Source organism: Podarcis raffonei, chromosome 6 (genome assembly GCF_027172205.1).
Source record: "Podarcis raffonei isolate rPodRaf1 chromosome 6, rPodRaf1.pri, whole genome shotgun sequence".
NCBI classification, from domain to species: Eukaryota; Metazoa; Chordata; class Lepidosauria; order Squamata; family Lacertidae; genus Podarcis; species Podarcis raffonei.
Genome location: NC_070607.1, coordinates 91,002,192 through 91,017,279, shown reverse-complemented (window position 1 = coordinate 91,017,279; position 15,088 = coordinate 91,002,192). Strand labels below are relative to the sequence as shown.

The following is a 15,088-nucleotide window of genomic DNA, read 5'->3' as shown; positions in this document are numbered from 1 at the left end:
CCTATAACCATAGCTGTCAACTTTTCCCTTTTCTTGCAAAGAATCCTATTTGGAATAAGGGAATTTCACTTAAAAAAAGGAAAACGTTGACAGCTATGCCTATAACCCACCCGTAATGGAAATCCAGAACGCTTCTCAATACTGTAGAGTGGTACCTTGGTTTAAGAACAGCTTAGTTCATGAACAACTTGGATTAAGAACGTTGCGCCACTTCCTCCTCCCGCCCAGAGGGGGCGCTCGATGCCTTTCCTTGCCGCTCTGCACTGCTCTCCCCACCAGAGAGAAAGACCCTCTAAGTTTCCGCTCTCTCTGTGGTTCCTTCCCCGCCCGGATTACCTCCGGGCGCCTTCCCAACTGCCGCTGCGTGCGACGGAGCAGAGCGTCCTCCTCCGCCCCCCCCCGCAGCCCAACGCGCACCGCCTCGCGCGCAGCCACCTCGGGCGGCCATTTTGGCGACGGGTTCCTCTCAGCCTCGGCGCGGGCGGAGCAACAAGTCTGAAGGGAGCCGTGAGGGAAGGAGAGAAGGAGGCGGAGGGAATGGAAATGGCGGACGCCGCCGCCGCTCGTCTCGGCTGAGGCCCAGGGAGGGAGAGAGGCGCCGGCACCGAGGCGGGAACGCGCTCGCTTTCTCCCCCACCCCGAGTCTCTTTGCCCCCCTATTTTTCTTCGAGCCCCCTTTTTCCCTCCTCTACGGTGAGTGAGGGGCAGCCGCTTCGGGCCTGGCTGGAAAATGGAGGAGGAGGAAGGCGGCGGGCAGCGCGGGCGGTGGGGGGGGGGCGGCGGGAGGAGGACCTCGCCCCTATCTCGCCCTCTCTCCCCCCCCCGGGGGGGTTAGGTCGGGATCAGGGCCTTTAAAACCGTCGCTCGTGCAAACCCCGCGGTGTGAGACCACAATTGGGTGACGTCGGAGGGCTTCGTGACGCCCCCGGTAAAAGGCACCCCCCGACACTTGAACGTGGGGGGCTGTGGGGGGTTGTTGTTGTTTTGGGGGGTGGAGGCGAGGGAGGGGCTCCCAGGAAATAGCTCCCCGCCCGATGTGTGATAACGTGGCCACCAGAGAGAAACGGAGGAAGGGCGAGTTTGCGGTGTCCCCCCCCCTTTAATTACAGGCCTTCCGGGTAATTGTTTCAGGATCCGCTTGGCGTGTTAACAGCACTGTAGTAAGTAGACTCCGGCCCTCGCCGCTCTAAACCCTGCAATTCGTGGTTTGTGGGGGGGGCATCATCTCTCCCTCCTCTTTATTGTCTAACAGGAAGAGTGACCTTATTTGAGCTTGCCGGCCTGTTTTTCGGTGGCGAGCCTGACCACACCTTTCTTTGGTTTTGGATTAAGAATCTCTGATTCTTCCTCTGGCTGCTTTTGCCGCGATCTTTATTTTCACTTTATTTCTCCAGCGGTAGCCGCCTTTCCCTTCGCTTGCATGTGTGAAGCTTCGGTTTGTGGTTTTAGTTAAGGTGACCACGTTCCAGGGGTGTGTGTGTGTGTGTATTATTTATTTTCACACACACATATGGTGATCACGTTGCAGGTATATAGACATACACCTGGAATGTGATCACCATATGTATATGTGTGTGTGTGTATGTCATCGTAAACGTAAGCCCTGTTGACTTAAGCAGAACTTAATACATAGGTAAGCATATAGAGGATTGTAGCTAGAATCCTGTACACACTTACTTGGGAGTTAGTCTCATTGAATTCAATGGGGTTTACTACTGAATAGGCATAGAATTGCACAGTGAATAGTTCAAAGTGGAGGTTACGACCTCTTGCCTGTTCGGTAAGTTCGATTTTATTTTTGTCTGGAAGGCAGTTCCTGCCCACCAATGAAGCTGCCTCCTTTAAGTGTAGTCAGTCTCCCCTGCCCATTATAAATGGTTTCAATGCCTTACTGTTTTGTGTGCTTAGAATTTGGCAAAGGGTAAAATTCTAAATTTTGCTCCAAATACACGGAATAATATAAAAAATGAGGTGTTTCAATAATAGCATGGTTAGGGCAAGTTGTATGCATAACATTTTTGAAAGGGAGAACTGGACATTATTTTTGTTACATTAAGATACTTTTTAATACACGTGTGTAGCTAGATTCCAGTTAAGTCTGTTGTGGCAGGCCTTCATAAGCTTCTGCACAAAAATAACAACTGTATGGTTAATAGTACCTAATAATAGGATTGAAGCAGTACTTTTTTCTGGGGGTACGCATACCCCTAAACATTTTGTGAATCTAAGTTTGGCCTCATTGAGGGGCAATATTTCAATATGAGTAGGAAAATGAGAGTATCGCTAAACATTTTTTTAGGAAAAAAGCACTGGATTGAAGAGTCTAATCTTCTGTTCCATGCAATCCTATAAGTTCCATTGAACTATTGTATCATAGTCATGTATAGGATTGTGCTATAAAAGGGCAACTGTTTGCATGCAGTGTTTGAAATTAGCCAGGCGCGTTTTGCGACTAGTGTGGGTCCAGTTGTGACCACGCAGAGATCTCTGGATGCCAGGTTATTCCTGGGGGAAAGCAAAATGTCACTTTGAGAAGGATCAGAAATATTTTCCTTGAAACTTGATTTGTTTTATTTTGGATTGTTTTATTCTGGATTGTTTTATTTGATGTTTTAATGGGTTGTAAACCACTTTGAGATTTGTTTTTTAAAATATAAAGTGTTATAGAAATGAGATGAATAATAACAACCACCCCCACCACCCCCATCGGGTGCAGGGGGTGGCGCCTAAACAATCCATTGTGACTACAACCTTGGTTTAAGGTGCAATTTGACAATTAGCTTATATATCTGAGTTTCTAACATTGTGTGCTTGCTCAGGAGTAAGCCTCATTGTGTTCAGTGTCTTCCTTTCCCCAATAATATGTATTTTGGATTGCAGTCTAGTGCTTACAATAAAGTGTGTGAGAACTGGAAGAACTGGCAGTTTTCCAGCAGTAGATAGGTAGAGTTGTAGGATACAGTTTTTACTACTGCATGCTTACTCAAGTGACTTTAGAATCTTTATATGTTACCTTTTTAACTTCTGAAGCTGACTTTACTATACTTCGTAATACTAAACTGTGTGTAGTCTGCTGTGGTAATGGAATGGAAAAGCTTTAATTTAATTTTTCTTTCCCTATTTTGGTGCTCACTGGTTTTTAAGGACAGTAAAAGTCTAAATTTTACTTTCTTTAAACTTCCCAATAAGATGACCCACCTTGAATTTGGAAATGTGTGGAATTCAGTTCAGGTCATTAATTCATATTGACAGAACTCCTATTCTGAGAAGTTCAATTTTGCTTGTGTGTAATTTCCTTTGTACTTTACGGTTCCTTCTGGAGCAGAAGGTACATTTCCATCTTGCTGTCCTTGGCATCATATGATAACCCTACCATGGTGACATAATAGGTCATTATGAATTTCATAACAATGCAGGTTTCACTCCTTTTAGTATTGTTTCTGTGGTAAAGTAAATGGTAAATGCCTTTGAAGGGGTTTATTTTGCTCAATGCCCAGCAGTAGGGCATTGATAACATAAGATACCAACTTTTGTTCATGTATAGTTTTACAGTTTACCATTCTGTCTGCTAGCGCTTCATTGTTGCTTCTCCTTAGATATATCCTATACTGTACTGTAGTAATTTCTCTCCCTTCTTGCAATTTCTGGGTAGCAAATACAATCATTTTATCTTCTGTACTACTATTAGTACACTTCTGATGTTGCATAATAGTATTACTTAACTTTGTATATTGATATGATTACTCAAGATGGCTTTGGGTCCTGGTCTCAGATTGTGCTCAGGGTTGCAATTCAGCAGAAGTGAAGAGAAAAACGTTCTATGTAGAGGTTGTTAGGCTACATCTGTTTTCTCAGACATTCTCAGGCGGTTAATTCTTAGTACAACCTCTGGATAGCTTTTTGTATATTTTAGCTGTATTGTTTTATTGTACAGTGGTACCTCGGGTTACAGATGCTTCAGGTTACAGACTCCGCTAACCCAGAAATAGTACCTCGGGTTAAGAACTTTGCTTCAGGATGAGAACAGAAATCATGCAGTGGTGGCGCAGCAGGCCCCATTAGCTAAAGTAGTGCTTCAGGTTAAGAACAGTTTCAAGTTAAGAATGGATCTCTGAACTGAATTAAGTTCTTAACCCAAGGTACCACTGTATTGCCCTTATTTTTGTAAACTGCCTCATAATCATTCTCGTGAAAGGCAGTATATAAGTTACTTTATATAAAAATATTCACATTTTTTGAACTAGCTTACTAGTATATGTTTTCAGGTGGAATTAATCCTGGGTGTATTACATATATTTCTAGGGGCATAGGAATAAATATACTCCTTTGACTGCCTTGGTCAGAAGAGTTCTGTAGTGATGTATAGGGATTTAAAATATTTTCCAGCCTAGGCCAGTAGTTGTGTCATGTAAAATTTAAGCATTGGGCGTGCTAATCTGCAAGTTGTTGGTTCAGCTCTCAGAACTGAACCACCACACAAAAAGCATTGGCAGCTGAAGCTTCTAAATCAGGGCTAGGGAACATGTGGTCTACCAGATTGCTGAATTACATGTCCCATCATTCCTGACTATTGGCCATTCTGCCTGGGGGTAATGGGAGTTGAAGTCCAATAACACATGAAGGGCCTGCATTAAAGAAATCAACTTGGGCAACAGGACTTCTGGTTAACTCTTCTTGCCCTGCAGTTGGCTGTATGCCCCCCCCCCAAATCTGCTTTGCAGGGTTTCTTAACCCTCCTCAGCAGATTTGTGAGACCGTAGGAAGAAAGATATGAAGGAGTGTGTGAGAGCAGGAAAAAGTAGTTCTGAGAGCTAGAACGTGAGATGGAATTGATTTTTGCAGCTGGTTTGAAAGTAGGATCTCCGACAGTCATGAATCTCACATGCATTGGATGACCAAATTATCCAGCCAGCAGATGCCGTGGAGCCACACCCTAAAATTTTTAAATGATAGAACCTGGGGAATTTAAATAAAAACAATCCGAACTATCCAATTCCAGTGTACCACTCTTTCGTTTATTGTCTTCTGTCCCCTCCAGTCTCCAAATTGCCAGCTCTCCCCTGGTTGGCTTGAATTATCCCTGCAGTGCCAAACTTGACTACATTAGTCAACTTCTCATAAGTCATTTCTTGCTCTCCAGAAAACATTCCTCGGCCCAAATAATTGTCCTCTGCCCCAATTTTGGTAGAGCAGACATCGCTATCATTTAGTTGTCCTTCTCACAGTTCACCACATATCATTCTGCACCATCCCTCTTTGCTGTAAATACAGGAAAATTATAAATTATGTGTTCTTTTCTCTCCAGTTCACAGTACTATACTCCACATTTCTTGGCACATGGCGCTAGTAATTAAAGGGACTAGTGGTGGAAGAAGCAGATGCTATGGCAAGAAAGATCGCAATTGCTGGGTTAACTCCATTGCTCTTCTAAGAAACTCAAATTTTTTGATCTGAAAATGGTTCAGTAATTTGCTTAGCTTATGGTAGGGTTGTTGCAGGCCACACTCAGACCCCAAAGGGTTCGCTCTGGAAAGGCCCATGTTGGACCCAACAGATTTATGGCACTGGGGACTCAAACTTCATGTCTTGTTTGAATTTATGCTGTTTTGCCTATTGTTATCTCTGGATGTCTGCATGGTTCTCCATGATCAGTGTGTTTACTTGTAAATACAGAAGTATTACAAAGATACCATATGTCTCCAGTGTTCACCCTTATTGTTAGGAAGCAAACCTTGAGCTTTCTACCTCTTGAGAACAGTACTAGTTCAAGGAATTTTGCTTCCTGAAGCAGAGGCCAAGTAGTGCCCTCCTGCAACCTGTTTGGGCCAGCACTTTGAAAAAAACCCACTACTCAGGAATTGGAGCTGTGTGAAGCAGGCTGCTTCATTCTGTTGTGTCCTGCTTGAGAAAGTGGAGCAAGCAAGCTCCCCTTGTTATAATGGTACGATTGACTAGAGAATGACCTGGGATAAACTGAAATATAGTGAAAATATTTTGTAACTTAGAAGCAGAAAATAATTTGAGGTATTTTATATGAGATATCTAGTGTATTGTTCTTTTGGTGAGGCTGTACAGCATGCATGATAGAAGCATATACAGTAAGTCATATCTCAAATAAGTCTGGTGCAGAATGGTGCCTTGGTAGTAGTCTTTTTTTTCTGAGAAGTCAAAATTCAGTGACATTTTAGGAAGGAAATAAGTATTACTCAGTTTTGTAACAGAATGTAAAGGGCTTATCAGGTGATTACAGAAAGAAACACCATCACCTTAATCATTGAAACCAGAGCGACTTTATGGGCTTTGTGCTTTTCACAGCACAACTAAACTAGAACCCCAGTCATGAGAGAGTTTAGTAAATTTGATTCAGTGACCCTTGCCTACAAGTAGTCAGCTTAGTCTCACTAAGAGATTTAAGTTGGGGCTGGAGCAATTGGATGTAGAATTATGTTGGAGGAAAGTAATAAAATCACAGGAGAGTTGAAGGTTTGAATTAATAGTACAACCATACTGTCAAGTCTGAAACAGCTTGGGAGACAGAGGGTAAGATGAGGGAGGTATCACTGAAAACCTCCTTCCTCCCTGTTCTGCTGACAGATTTTTTTGGTCAGTGGATGGTTTCCGTTGAATACTACCCAAAGTGCTAGATTTGTTTAGGCTTCTGTTAACTTATTGGGCCTCGTGCTGGTAGAACCCATCCTGCAACCTTAGGGTGAAGGGTGGGTAATAAATAACAACACTTTTGGTATGAAGCAAATAATTATTTCTCAAAATCCACATCACATTTCTGCAGTCACCACAAAAGCAATAGTGATGGAAGAACAAAAGGAGGAATAAGATACGTGTAAAGAATGCACACTGTTCTCATCAATAGGCTAAGCATTTCCACAAATTATAGTTAGATGGGAAAGCCTGGAAAAAAACGGGGGAAATTGGAGAAAAACAGGTCCCCCCCCCGTTCCCCCCCCCCCCAAAGTGTTTCCCCCCCAGAAAAAAAAGGTCTGGAATATTCAAACTATATCAAACTCTTCCCCCCCCCAAATTTTCCCTGTTTTCCCCCAGACCTTTTCATCTGTATTCCTTCCCCCTCAAATAAATTCTAGAGATTAAAGAATCTTTTTTAAAAAAAATTATATTTATTGAGGTTTTAACTAGATTAAAGAATCTTAAAACACTATTTTTTAATTTAGTGTTTAGACTTGCTATACTGTTATATGAGTGAAGTCTGAATATAACTCTTTATTATTGGAAATCAAGGAAGTGTCACAATTCACTGGCAAAGGCCTACTCTACTTTGCCAAACCTGTGTTAGGCATTACAAATATAGGCCATCATAAAACATCCATATATAAAATTTAAAAATATATACAAATAAACAGCCATGTAAAAATATGTAATAATGAGGATTTTCATTGGAGTTTCTTCCTGCTAAATAGTGCCATTCATCGCTGTAAGAAATAATTTTGATAAAAACTCAGCCACCCTTGCTGGTTACTTCCAGGTTAATGTCAGACAAATAGAATTTGATATTTTCATTGTGCCATTATGTTAGACTACCCTGAAACGGAGATAGCACTCATTTGCATAGCTGGTTGTACAAAGGCCTACTCTGCCATTTCAGTGAAATAATTGCAAATTATACATGGGTATGTTCACCTCAGAGTGTTGGTGAAAGGGACCTTCCAGGTAGATTGTGCTAAGTGTGGACAATGTTTTCTCTGATCTTGGAACATTCACAAAAATGTCTTCACTTTGGAAGAAAATCTCATTTTGCCTATTAAGCTGATTATTTCTTTAGCTTATTGAAAGGATATTTGTGTTGGCTTTGAAGAATTACATGTATGCAAAACAGCCAACCAAAAAACTGCAAATGAAATGGACTAGAATAAAATAGCAAGTGCAATATGATATGTAAGGTATGTTCCTTTGCATTTCCACTAGCATGTTGGCTGGTGTCAAAATGGTACATGAGGACATAGGGAAAAATCAGTTCATTTAAATCAATAGGGTGGTATAATTTCATCTCAAAATGCTTGCTAGCATGCTGGTTGTGATTAAAAGTACTTACATAGTTCAGCAGCAATGTCCCAGGGAGGTGACACCTTGAGCAAAATGTGCACTGAAAGCTTTGCAAACAACAACAACAACCCAATAAAAGCAGTATACTAGGTGCACACTTCATATATTGAACTAAAGTGTATGGAAGTGTATGAAAAAAAATTGAACTGGCTTTCTGACAGAGGATATTGGAGGATCAGCTACAAAATTTATATAAATTGCATAAGCTGCAGGATTCATGCACAAATGAACTGTAGGAAGGGACAGTAACTTGCTTTATGCTATGTTTTTCAACCTATGTTTCCCTTTGTAATGTGTACACATTCTGTGTACAGGTCTCTGGTCTTTATATACTGTATTGCTGTGATGTAGATGGCATTAGTGTGAGAATGGTACTGCATCATAGTGCGAAATTGTATACATGAGCAGTCTTTTTTTTTATCTTCCACTTATTTGATTGTATAAATCCTAGATATAATCCCTGCCAGCCTTCAGTTAAAGAATGTTCATGTTAGAGTTGGTCCCTGTCTAAAATGCTGGAGACAAGAGTTTATTGTGGTTTTCTGACAGTTAGATGTAGCAGAATTGAGTTGGCTTACTGATGTCACTGTAAGAGTTGGATATTGATAGTTCCATGTTTCATAAGGGTTATTGGAAAATTAAAATCTAGGCCAAATTGTCTTTCTGGAATTGTTGAATGTCACTGTGAACTAAGGATGTTTTCAGCAGTTGACTCTATCCATAGCCTGCAGCTTTGGTCAAAAAGCATCTGCCGCAGCTTTGCACAGTTCTGGCTCTTAGCCGCCTTTGGCAGCAGTCTGCAGCATTCCATCATACCCGGTTGTAAAACATCTCTATTGTTTTGGCAACATCTGTTTTCTCTGGAGTACTCCACTAGAGTAACAAGGAGTTAAGGAAGCGTGTGAGGGAGCGAGGGTGATGTTGGAGGCCAGGACTATAGATTGTGGTGGTGCAACCCTCTTGGCTGGGAGCTTTGAGCATTACAAAAGACAGAGCAAGTGTCAGAATTTGTAGTTGCTTTATTTTGCACACCACCTCCCTTCTTCTGAAGAGGTAGTACAGACAGAAAAAGGGTTCTGTAATATATCCATTAACAGGCTAATGTGTGAACCTACCGTTGTACCAAGCACCATTTGTGGAAAGTTTTGGTTTTTGCTTTTAGCTCCACTTTCCCCCTGTTAGATTTTTGAGTACATTGTACTGTAATCATGAGAGTTCTTCTTGCAAGGGTTCCACTAGCGTTATTCTACTAGCATGTTACAGGAAGCAGAATGTCATTGTAAACGCCACTAAAGTCTGTATAGGTTGTTGATAGGAGGAACAAAAGAAATAACCTTATATGTTGAATTTGTGGACATTTCAGTGTGCAAAAAATAACAATCCTTCTTCAGAGCAGCATCTGACCAGTGCAGAGCCAAGCTGAGAGATATACCCCAGCTGTGCACGGCCAAATTGGCAAGCCCTCAACATACTTTCTTACAGAAGCGCATATTCTCTTTCCCCCTTCAGCTTCTAAGATGGAAGCATGGCAGGTTGGCTGAGTAGTATCCCCCTGCCTCCCACATCCATCTTTGATGTGGACAGAGTGGAGGGAGTGGTGGTATGTAGACTTGCCTCTCCCCTCATCTAGCTTTGAGCTGGAGTGGGAAGGGAGAGGCATGTTGACTTGGCTCTGTGCAAGCTCCAGAGAGCCTTGTTTAGGTTGAGCTCTCCGTTGTGTGTATAGGTCCTGCTGAGCACCGATACATATCTTTATATGGCTTGTGCGTGTATAGTTGTATATAATATTATTGTATTAATAGAGTTTTATACACTAGGGAAATTCATTATTCAGGAGACATAAAAACATTACAGGCATTTCTGATGCATTTTTGTGACATCCTTAGAGAAACTCCTCAAAGTGTGGTGGATCTTTGGTGACGTCTGTCCTATTGCAATGTCCAGGACAGGATGTTAGAATAGCTTACATAATGCAATATTTGATTAAAATGCTTTCATTGCTCATTTCTGCCCCCTCTTAAATTAGGCTTTTTTTGTTGAATAGCATAGCTCTTGATGATCAGTGGTTTTTCCTATGTACTCTATGAAAAGATTTTAAGCAGTGATGAACACCTCTTTGCAGTTATTCCTACCATTGTACTTCCTCTTCCACTAGTCTTGCTAGAATGCATTTTTACTTTGTTTACATAGGGTCTACCTTTTACTTTCCATCTCCATGCATTATATTTACTTAAATTCTCCTAAGCATTTCTAGCTATTTCCTAACAATGAAAATTTTGAAATGTTTGCTGATCTTTGGGTTACACTGTTGGTGAAAAGGGGAGAGAGATATAATGCAAAAGATCAGATCGGCTGTGGACACATTCAGCTAACTGTGAAAAGGTTGACAACTTAAGAGTCTATCTTCAGAGATCCACTGCTCAGTTTTGCTGGTGAAAATAATATACAGCAACAAAGGGATGAAGACTTTGCGTAGCTCGGCTGCTTATTTTCATGTTTTTTTCTTTTAACTGCTGTTCCAAGATCTTGGCTAGAATGAAAAGATTGATGTATTTCAAATAAGTTGATAACTGGGTTGGCAAAGTCTGGTTGTGTTATGATAATAGCGACAATGAAGAAATATCACTTTTGCGTGGCTATGGAAAAAAGAAGTCAAATACTTAAAACTAATGCTCTTTTGACTAATGCTGGATGAGTTTCAATAGAAATATAACTAGAAAAAAACTAGACACTTGTCACTTAAATCATTCCAGTACTTGGTATACCATGTGTTTTTGGTTGCAAAATAGACATCTATGCACAAATGCTGTGTTGTAATTCCCACAAGTCATACTAAGAGAAAACTAACATCTTATTGCTTAATATAGTTTTATAGCTGTGATTGCTCTTGTAGTATGTTAAAATACTTGGCTTGCTTCTGTGAGTGTTTTTTTGTTGCAAACCCAGAAAAGCAATAAGGTTGTGAAGATTTTAGGGTGTTCGTTGCTTTATGTTGTGAAGCAGGGCTAGAGCAGAATCCTATCTGGTAGGTTTCTAATTATGTACTGTAAAAGAGTCATTTTATTTTGTTATAAATACTGTGCATGATTATAATTATACAGTACTGTAACATGAGATGTTTTGATGGTGGCAGCATCTGCTTTGTAGACACTATTAGATTGATAGTGTTTGATAGGATTCTCTTTTCTTCCTTTCTACATAGATTGATTTAATGGTCATGATCCACAGTTTAGTGTTTCTGTCACATTACTTTCAAGTTAACAATCTGATGATAACAGGTCATATTCCTAATAATTGCAGCACTGTTGAAACTGAGGGATGCTTCAGAGGCAGATTGGGCGATAGGAGATGGGTTCTTCTAACTGATAAAATTCTGTTAGGCATGTGCAGTCTTTTAAGTATATACAAGTAACTCTTTGAGATCCCAGCCATGAATTTTAGCTATTTCTTAAAAATACACATTTCTTAAATAAGCTTAAAACAAAATCAACATATAATACAAATATTCTAAACCATACAGTGTATTTTCAATTCTATTCCATTGCCATTTGTAAAACGGGGGGTGGGGGTTGCCTGTTTTTTAATCCAAAAAAGAGCTTTGGCAGAGTAAGCAGATGTTACAACTGATATTTATTATAATTCCTACTGGCATGGATTGTGAGTCGTCATATGTGCTAGAATCCAGGGAGTTTCGTCCTGTACTCAGATGGGTGACTGCTAAGCCATACTGTGTGATCTTGTACTCTATATTATCTCACTAACTGAGCTCACAGCAGTGTCATGTTTCCCAAATTTATGTTAAGAAAACACGTTTGGTCCAACTAACATCAACTCTAGCTTTTGAAAAGTTCTGAACAATTAAGTTTTCCAGTAAGTGATCCTAAAGTAGTTGCATATGTATTCACATATTTTGCCATCCCTAGTCTCTATGCATATATTTCAGTTATTGAATTTATATCCCATCCTTCCTCTCACATAAAAAAACCTATTCCAGTACAAATGTAGATATATTTCTGTAGTCAAAAGATTGTGATCAAAGGTTCTGAACTATATTGCAACCCGACACATTAGTGTTATAAGAACCTTTGAATCTATCAGAATACTGATAGCATAGTAAAGAAGGAAATTGTATTTATGTTTAGGAAAAATGGCTGTTTTAAATGGAAAGCCACGAGAATCAGTAATGTCACATTGGTATTCCTTGGAATGATTTAGATCAGTCATTTTATATCACCCTTGCTTGTCAGCTGCTGTGGAGGGGCTGAGCTGGGAAGGGCACAATGGAAATGTGGGTTGGCCAAGGCTGCTACTCCATTTCTGGTGTTTCTGCTGCAACTTGCTCTTAGTGACCCCTTCACATTATGGACCTACTGATTAATAACACTTGTCTGTGTTTTGCATCTAGTATTGCAGACACTGCAATCTCCAGTGCTGCTTTTAAAACTTAATCACATCCCCATATGATGTAATTGGTTAATAGTTATTTGAAGCTTGCAAATCCTAACACCATAGACAATGTATATGCAGGTCAGTATCCAACATGCCAGATGGGGAAATTACTCATTTGTTTGAGCAAGAGTTCAGGGTCTCTATAGACTGTAGCTCCCTTTTGACTGTGGCTCCACCAGAACTTGAGGGATTTTCAGAAGCTGCATTCAGAAAAGGCAAATGGCTTTACATGCAAGTATGAGCACGGATTGCACACAAATATGCACAAAACTTAGGTTGCTAACTTGATAATGTTAATAGAAAATATTTTCAAGTTAGTGAACGCTTTCTACCAGATGGTTGTTAGAAGCAGACTGGAGATGTGACTAAAACATTAACAATTGATTATATGTAGGTTTCCTTGAGCTTGCAGTGTAGCTTCAGGAGCCTGGAATAGGATCTTCCTGATTTGGCATTTACGTAAAAGGGAACATCTGTAGGCAAGCCTAGCAGTGCTGGAATTGAAGCCTGCCTTTTGTTAAGAGTTCTGCTGTGCATAAATACTGTAACACCCATCCCAATTTCCAAGTGGTGAGAGACTTCAAGGGTTATTCTTCAAGTGGTTATCCTGGCTTTGATTTCCTTAGAATAAAAGTCACTGGAGTCTGTAGTGTCTCCACATTGTGTGATTTTATTTACACACATATACTAACTGAGCAATAAGTTTGAAGGGCTTACAGAGTCCCAACGGATCTTGCTCTTCCATTTGATTTCTAGGGAGGGTCCTGAAAGCCATAGCTTTGGTTTAATCACAAAGAGCAAGTCAGGCCTCTGTGTCTTCCCGGCTCCAGAGGACACGAGGCAAAAGCTAGACCCTGACTTCTTATTCTTCTACTGCTAGGGTGCCTTGGTCTCCAACCAGGTGAGGGATGGAAGACCTACCCCCTCCTTCTGGAAACAACACTAGCTAGTTGTTTCTATGACACACATCTGTACATTATCAGTTCTTTAGACATAAAAATGGATGCCTTGGTCCAGGCTTCCTCAGCCTCGGCCCTCCAGATGTTTTTGGCTGCAACTCCCATGATCCCTAGCTAGCAGGACCAGTGGTCAGGGATGCTGGGAACTGTGGTCTCAAAACATCTGCAGGGCTGAGGTTAAAGAAGCCTGACTTGGTCAGTCCCATTAACTTGACTATCCAACCCAATCACCAATCATGTGGCAGCACTTATATTCACTCTAATGACACCTTTGTGCCTGCGTCCACCCAATTCAGACCCAAGATCCCCCTCCCCTCATTGTGTATATATATGCTTGCAAAATCGGTAAACCTTTTGAAAGCTGTTTACCTTACCTTTTGAAAGCTGTTTATAAATAGGCCTGTTCCCTGCAGCATTTTTTGCATGATGCCCTTGCTCTTGGTTTGGGAGAGTTTGAGAAAAGGGGCCTCTGTTAAGTCTTGTGGGAGTCATCCACATGTGGTAGCTGACCCTGCTCAGCCAGCTTGTGTTTAACATACAATATTATCCCCTTGCTCCAGGGTAGAGTAAAATTGCAATGTATTCTCCAATGCAGTGGAGGATTTCCAGCAGAAGGAAGTGAGCAAATTGTATGCCAACTGCTCTTTATGCTAAAGTAATGTCTAATTACTTTCCCCCAAAATTAAACACATTAGGGGTTTAGTGTATAATATGCGTTCTTTGCATAATGGCCAATTATTCTGTCATCTAACTGATGGGATATGACTTTTAGTATTATTAAAGTATAAGCTGATGATTAGGCTTTTAGTTTTGCTTTAGAATTAAAGAGATACTTTTATAAAAAAAATTGAACAAGAAATGATTAGCCAACTTTTTCCCTCTTCCTTCTGGCAGATCTTTAAAATTGCATGATGTGTGATGAGTTGGAGCTTCTTAACAGGGAGATTGGGAGGTTATTACAAAGCAGCATCGTGGAAGGAAGCTCCTTAAACTCAGAATCTCTTCAGCCGTCAAGCTCTGATTCCTGGGATGTAGCCACTGCTTCAAGCAGTGAAACACAAGGCAGTTTAGTAAAGGTATCAAATACCTTATTGTTGTTACAGGGCTCCCATGATAACTTGTCCTATCCTAGTAGACTTTATTTGCATAGTATTTAGAAAGCCATCTAGGATATATGTTGGCACACATTATCTGTAAGTGGTGTTGAATTATAATGTTGCTTAAAGGTTGATACAATTCAAGGAGGAATACTTATGCCCTGTTTATTTGAGAAAGAAACATTTCAAAAGTCTATGCTAACATAGACTTGGCGTGCCTGGCGTGCTCTGGTCCATGGGGTCACGAAGAGTCGGAAACAACTAAACAAAACAAAAAAATGCTAACATAATTTCCCCTGCGGTAACCAAATAATAAGCCCTATCTTAAAATGCAGTTTTAGGGAAGAATTATCCTTTTGCGTATGGCATATCATCTGAGAACATAAATAAATTGAGAGAATAAAATTGCATTTGATTTTTCTGTAGCATTTTTTGTGGTTGTTAGAGCCTAGCTTTGTCTGAAGATGGCACTTACAACAGTTTTGGCCATATTTAATTTAACCCCCC

The 15,088-nt window shown here is 40.6% G+C and overlaps 1 protein-coding gene across 5 annotated transcripts in view; it reads left to right on the top strand.

Annotated features, from left to right (window-relative positions):
• The first annotated feature begins 308 nt into the window (after nucleotides 1-308).
• Nucleotides 309-15,088, top strand: part of DIDO1 (death inducer-obliterator 1) — a 68,166-nt gene continuing 53,386 nt past the window's right edge. For 2 of the 5 annotated variants that reach the window (XM_053394463.1, XM_053394461.1), the window contains exons 1-2: nucleotides 413-693; nucleotides 14,379-14,560. In XM_053394463.1, coding sequence (XP_053250438.1) covers nucleotides 14,393-14,560 — 168 coding nt within the window. In that variant the 5' untranslated portion in view covers nucleotides 413-693; nucleotides 14,379-14,392. Of the gene's footprint in view, nucleotides 694-14,378; nucleotides 14,561-15,088 lie in introns of all 5 variants that reach the window. The other 3 variants (XM_053394462.1, XM_053394467.1, XM_053394465.1) reach the window with 3 other exon arrangements.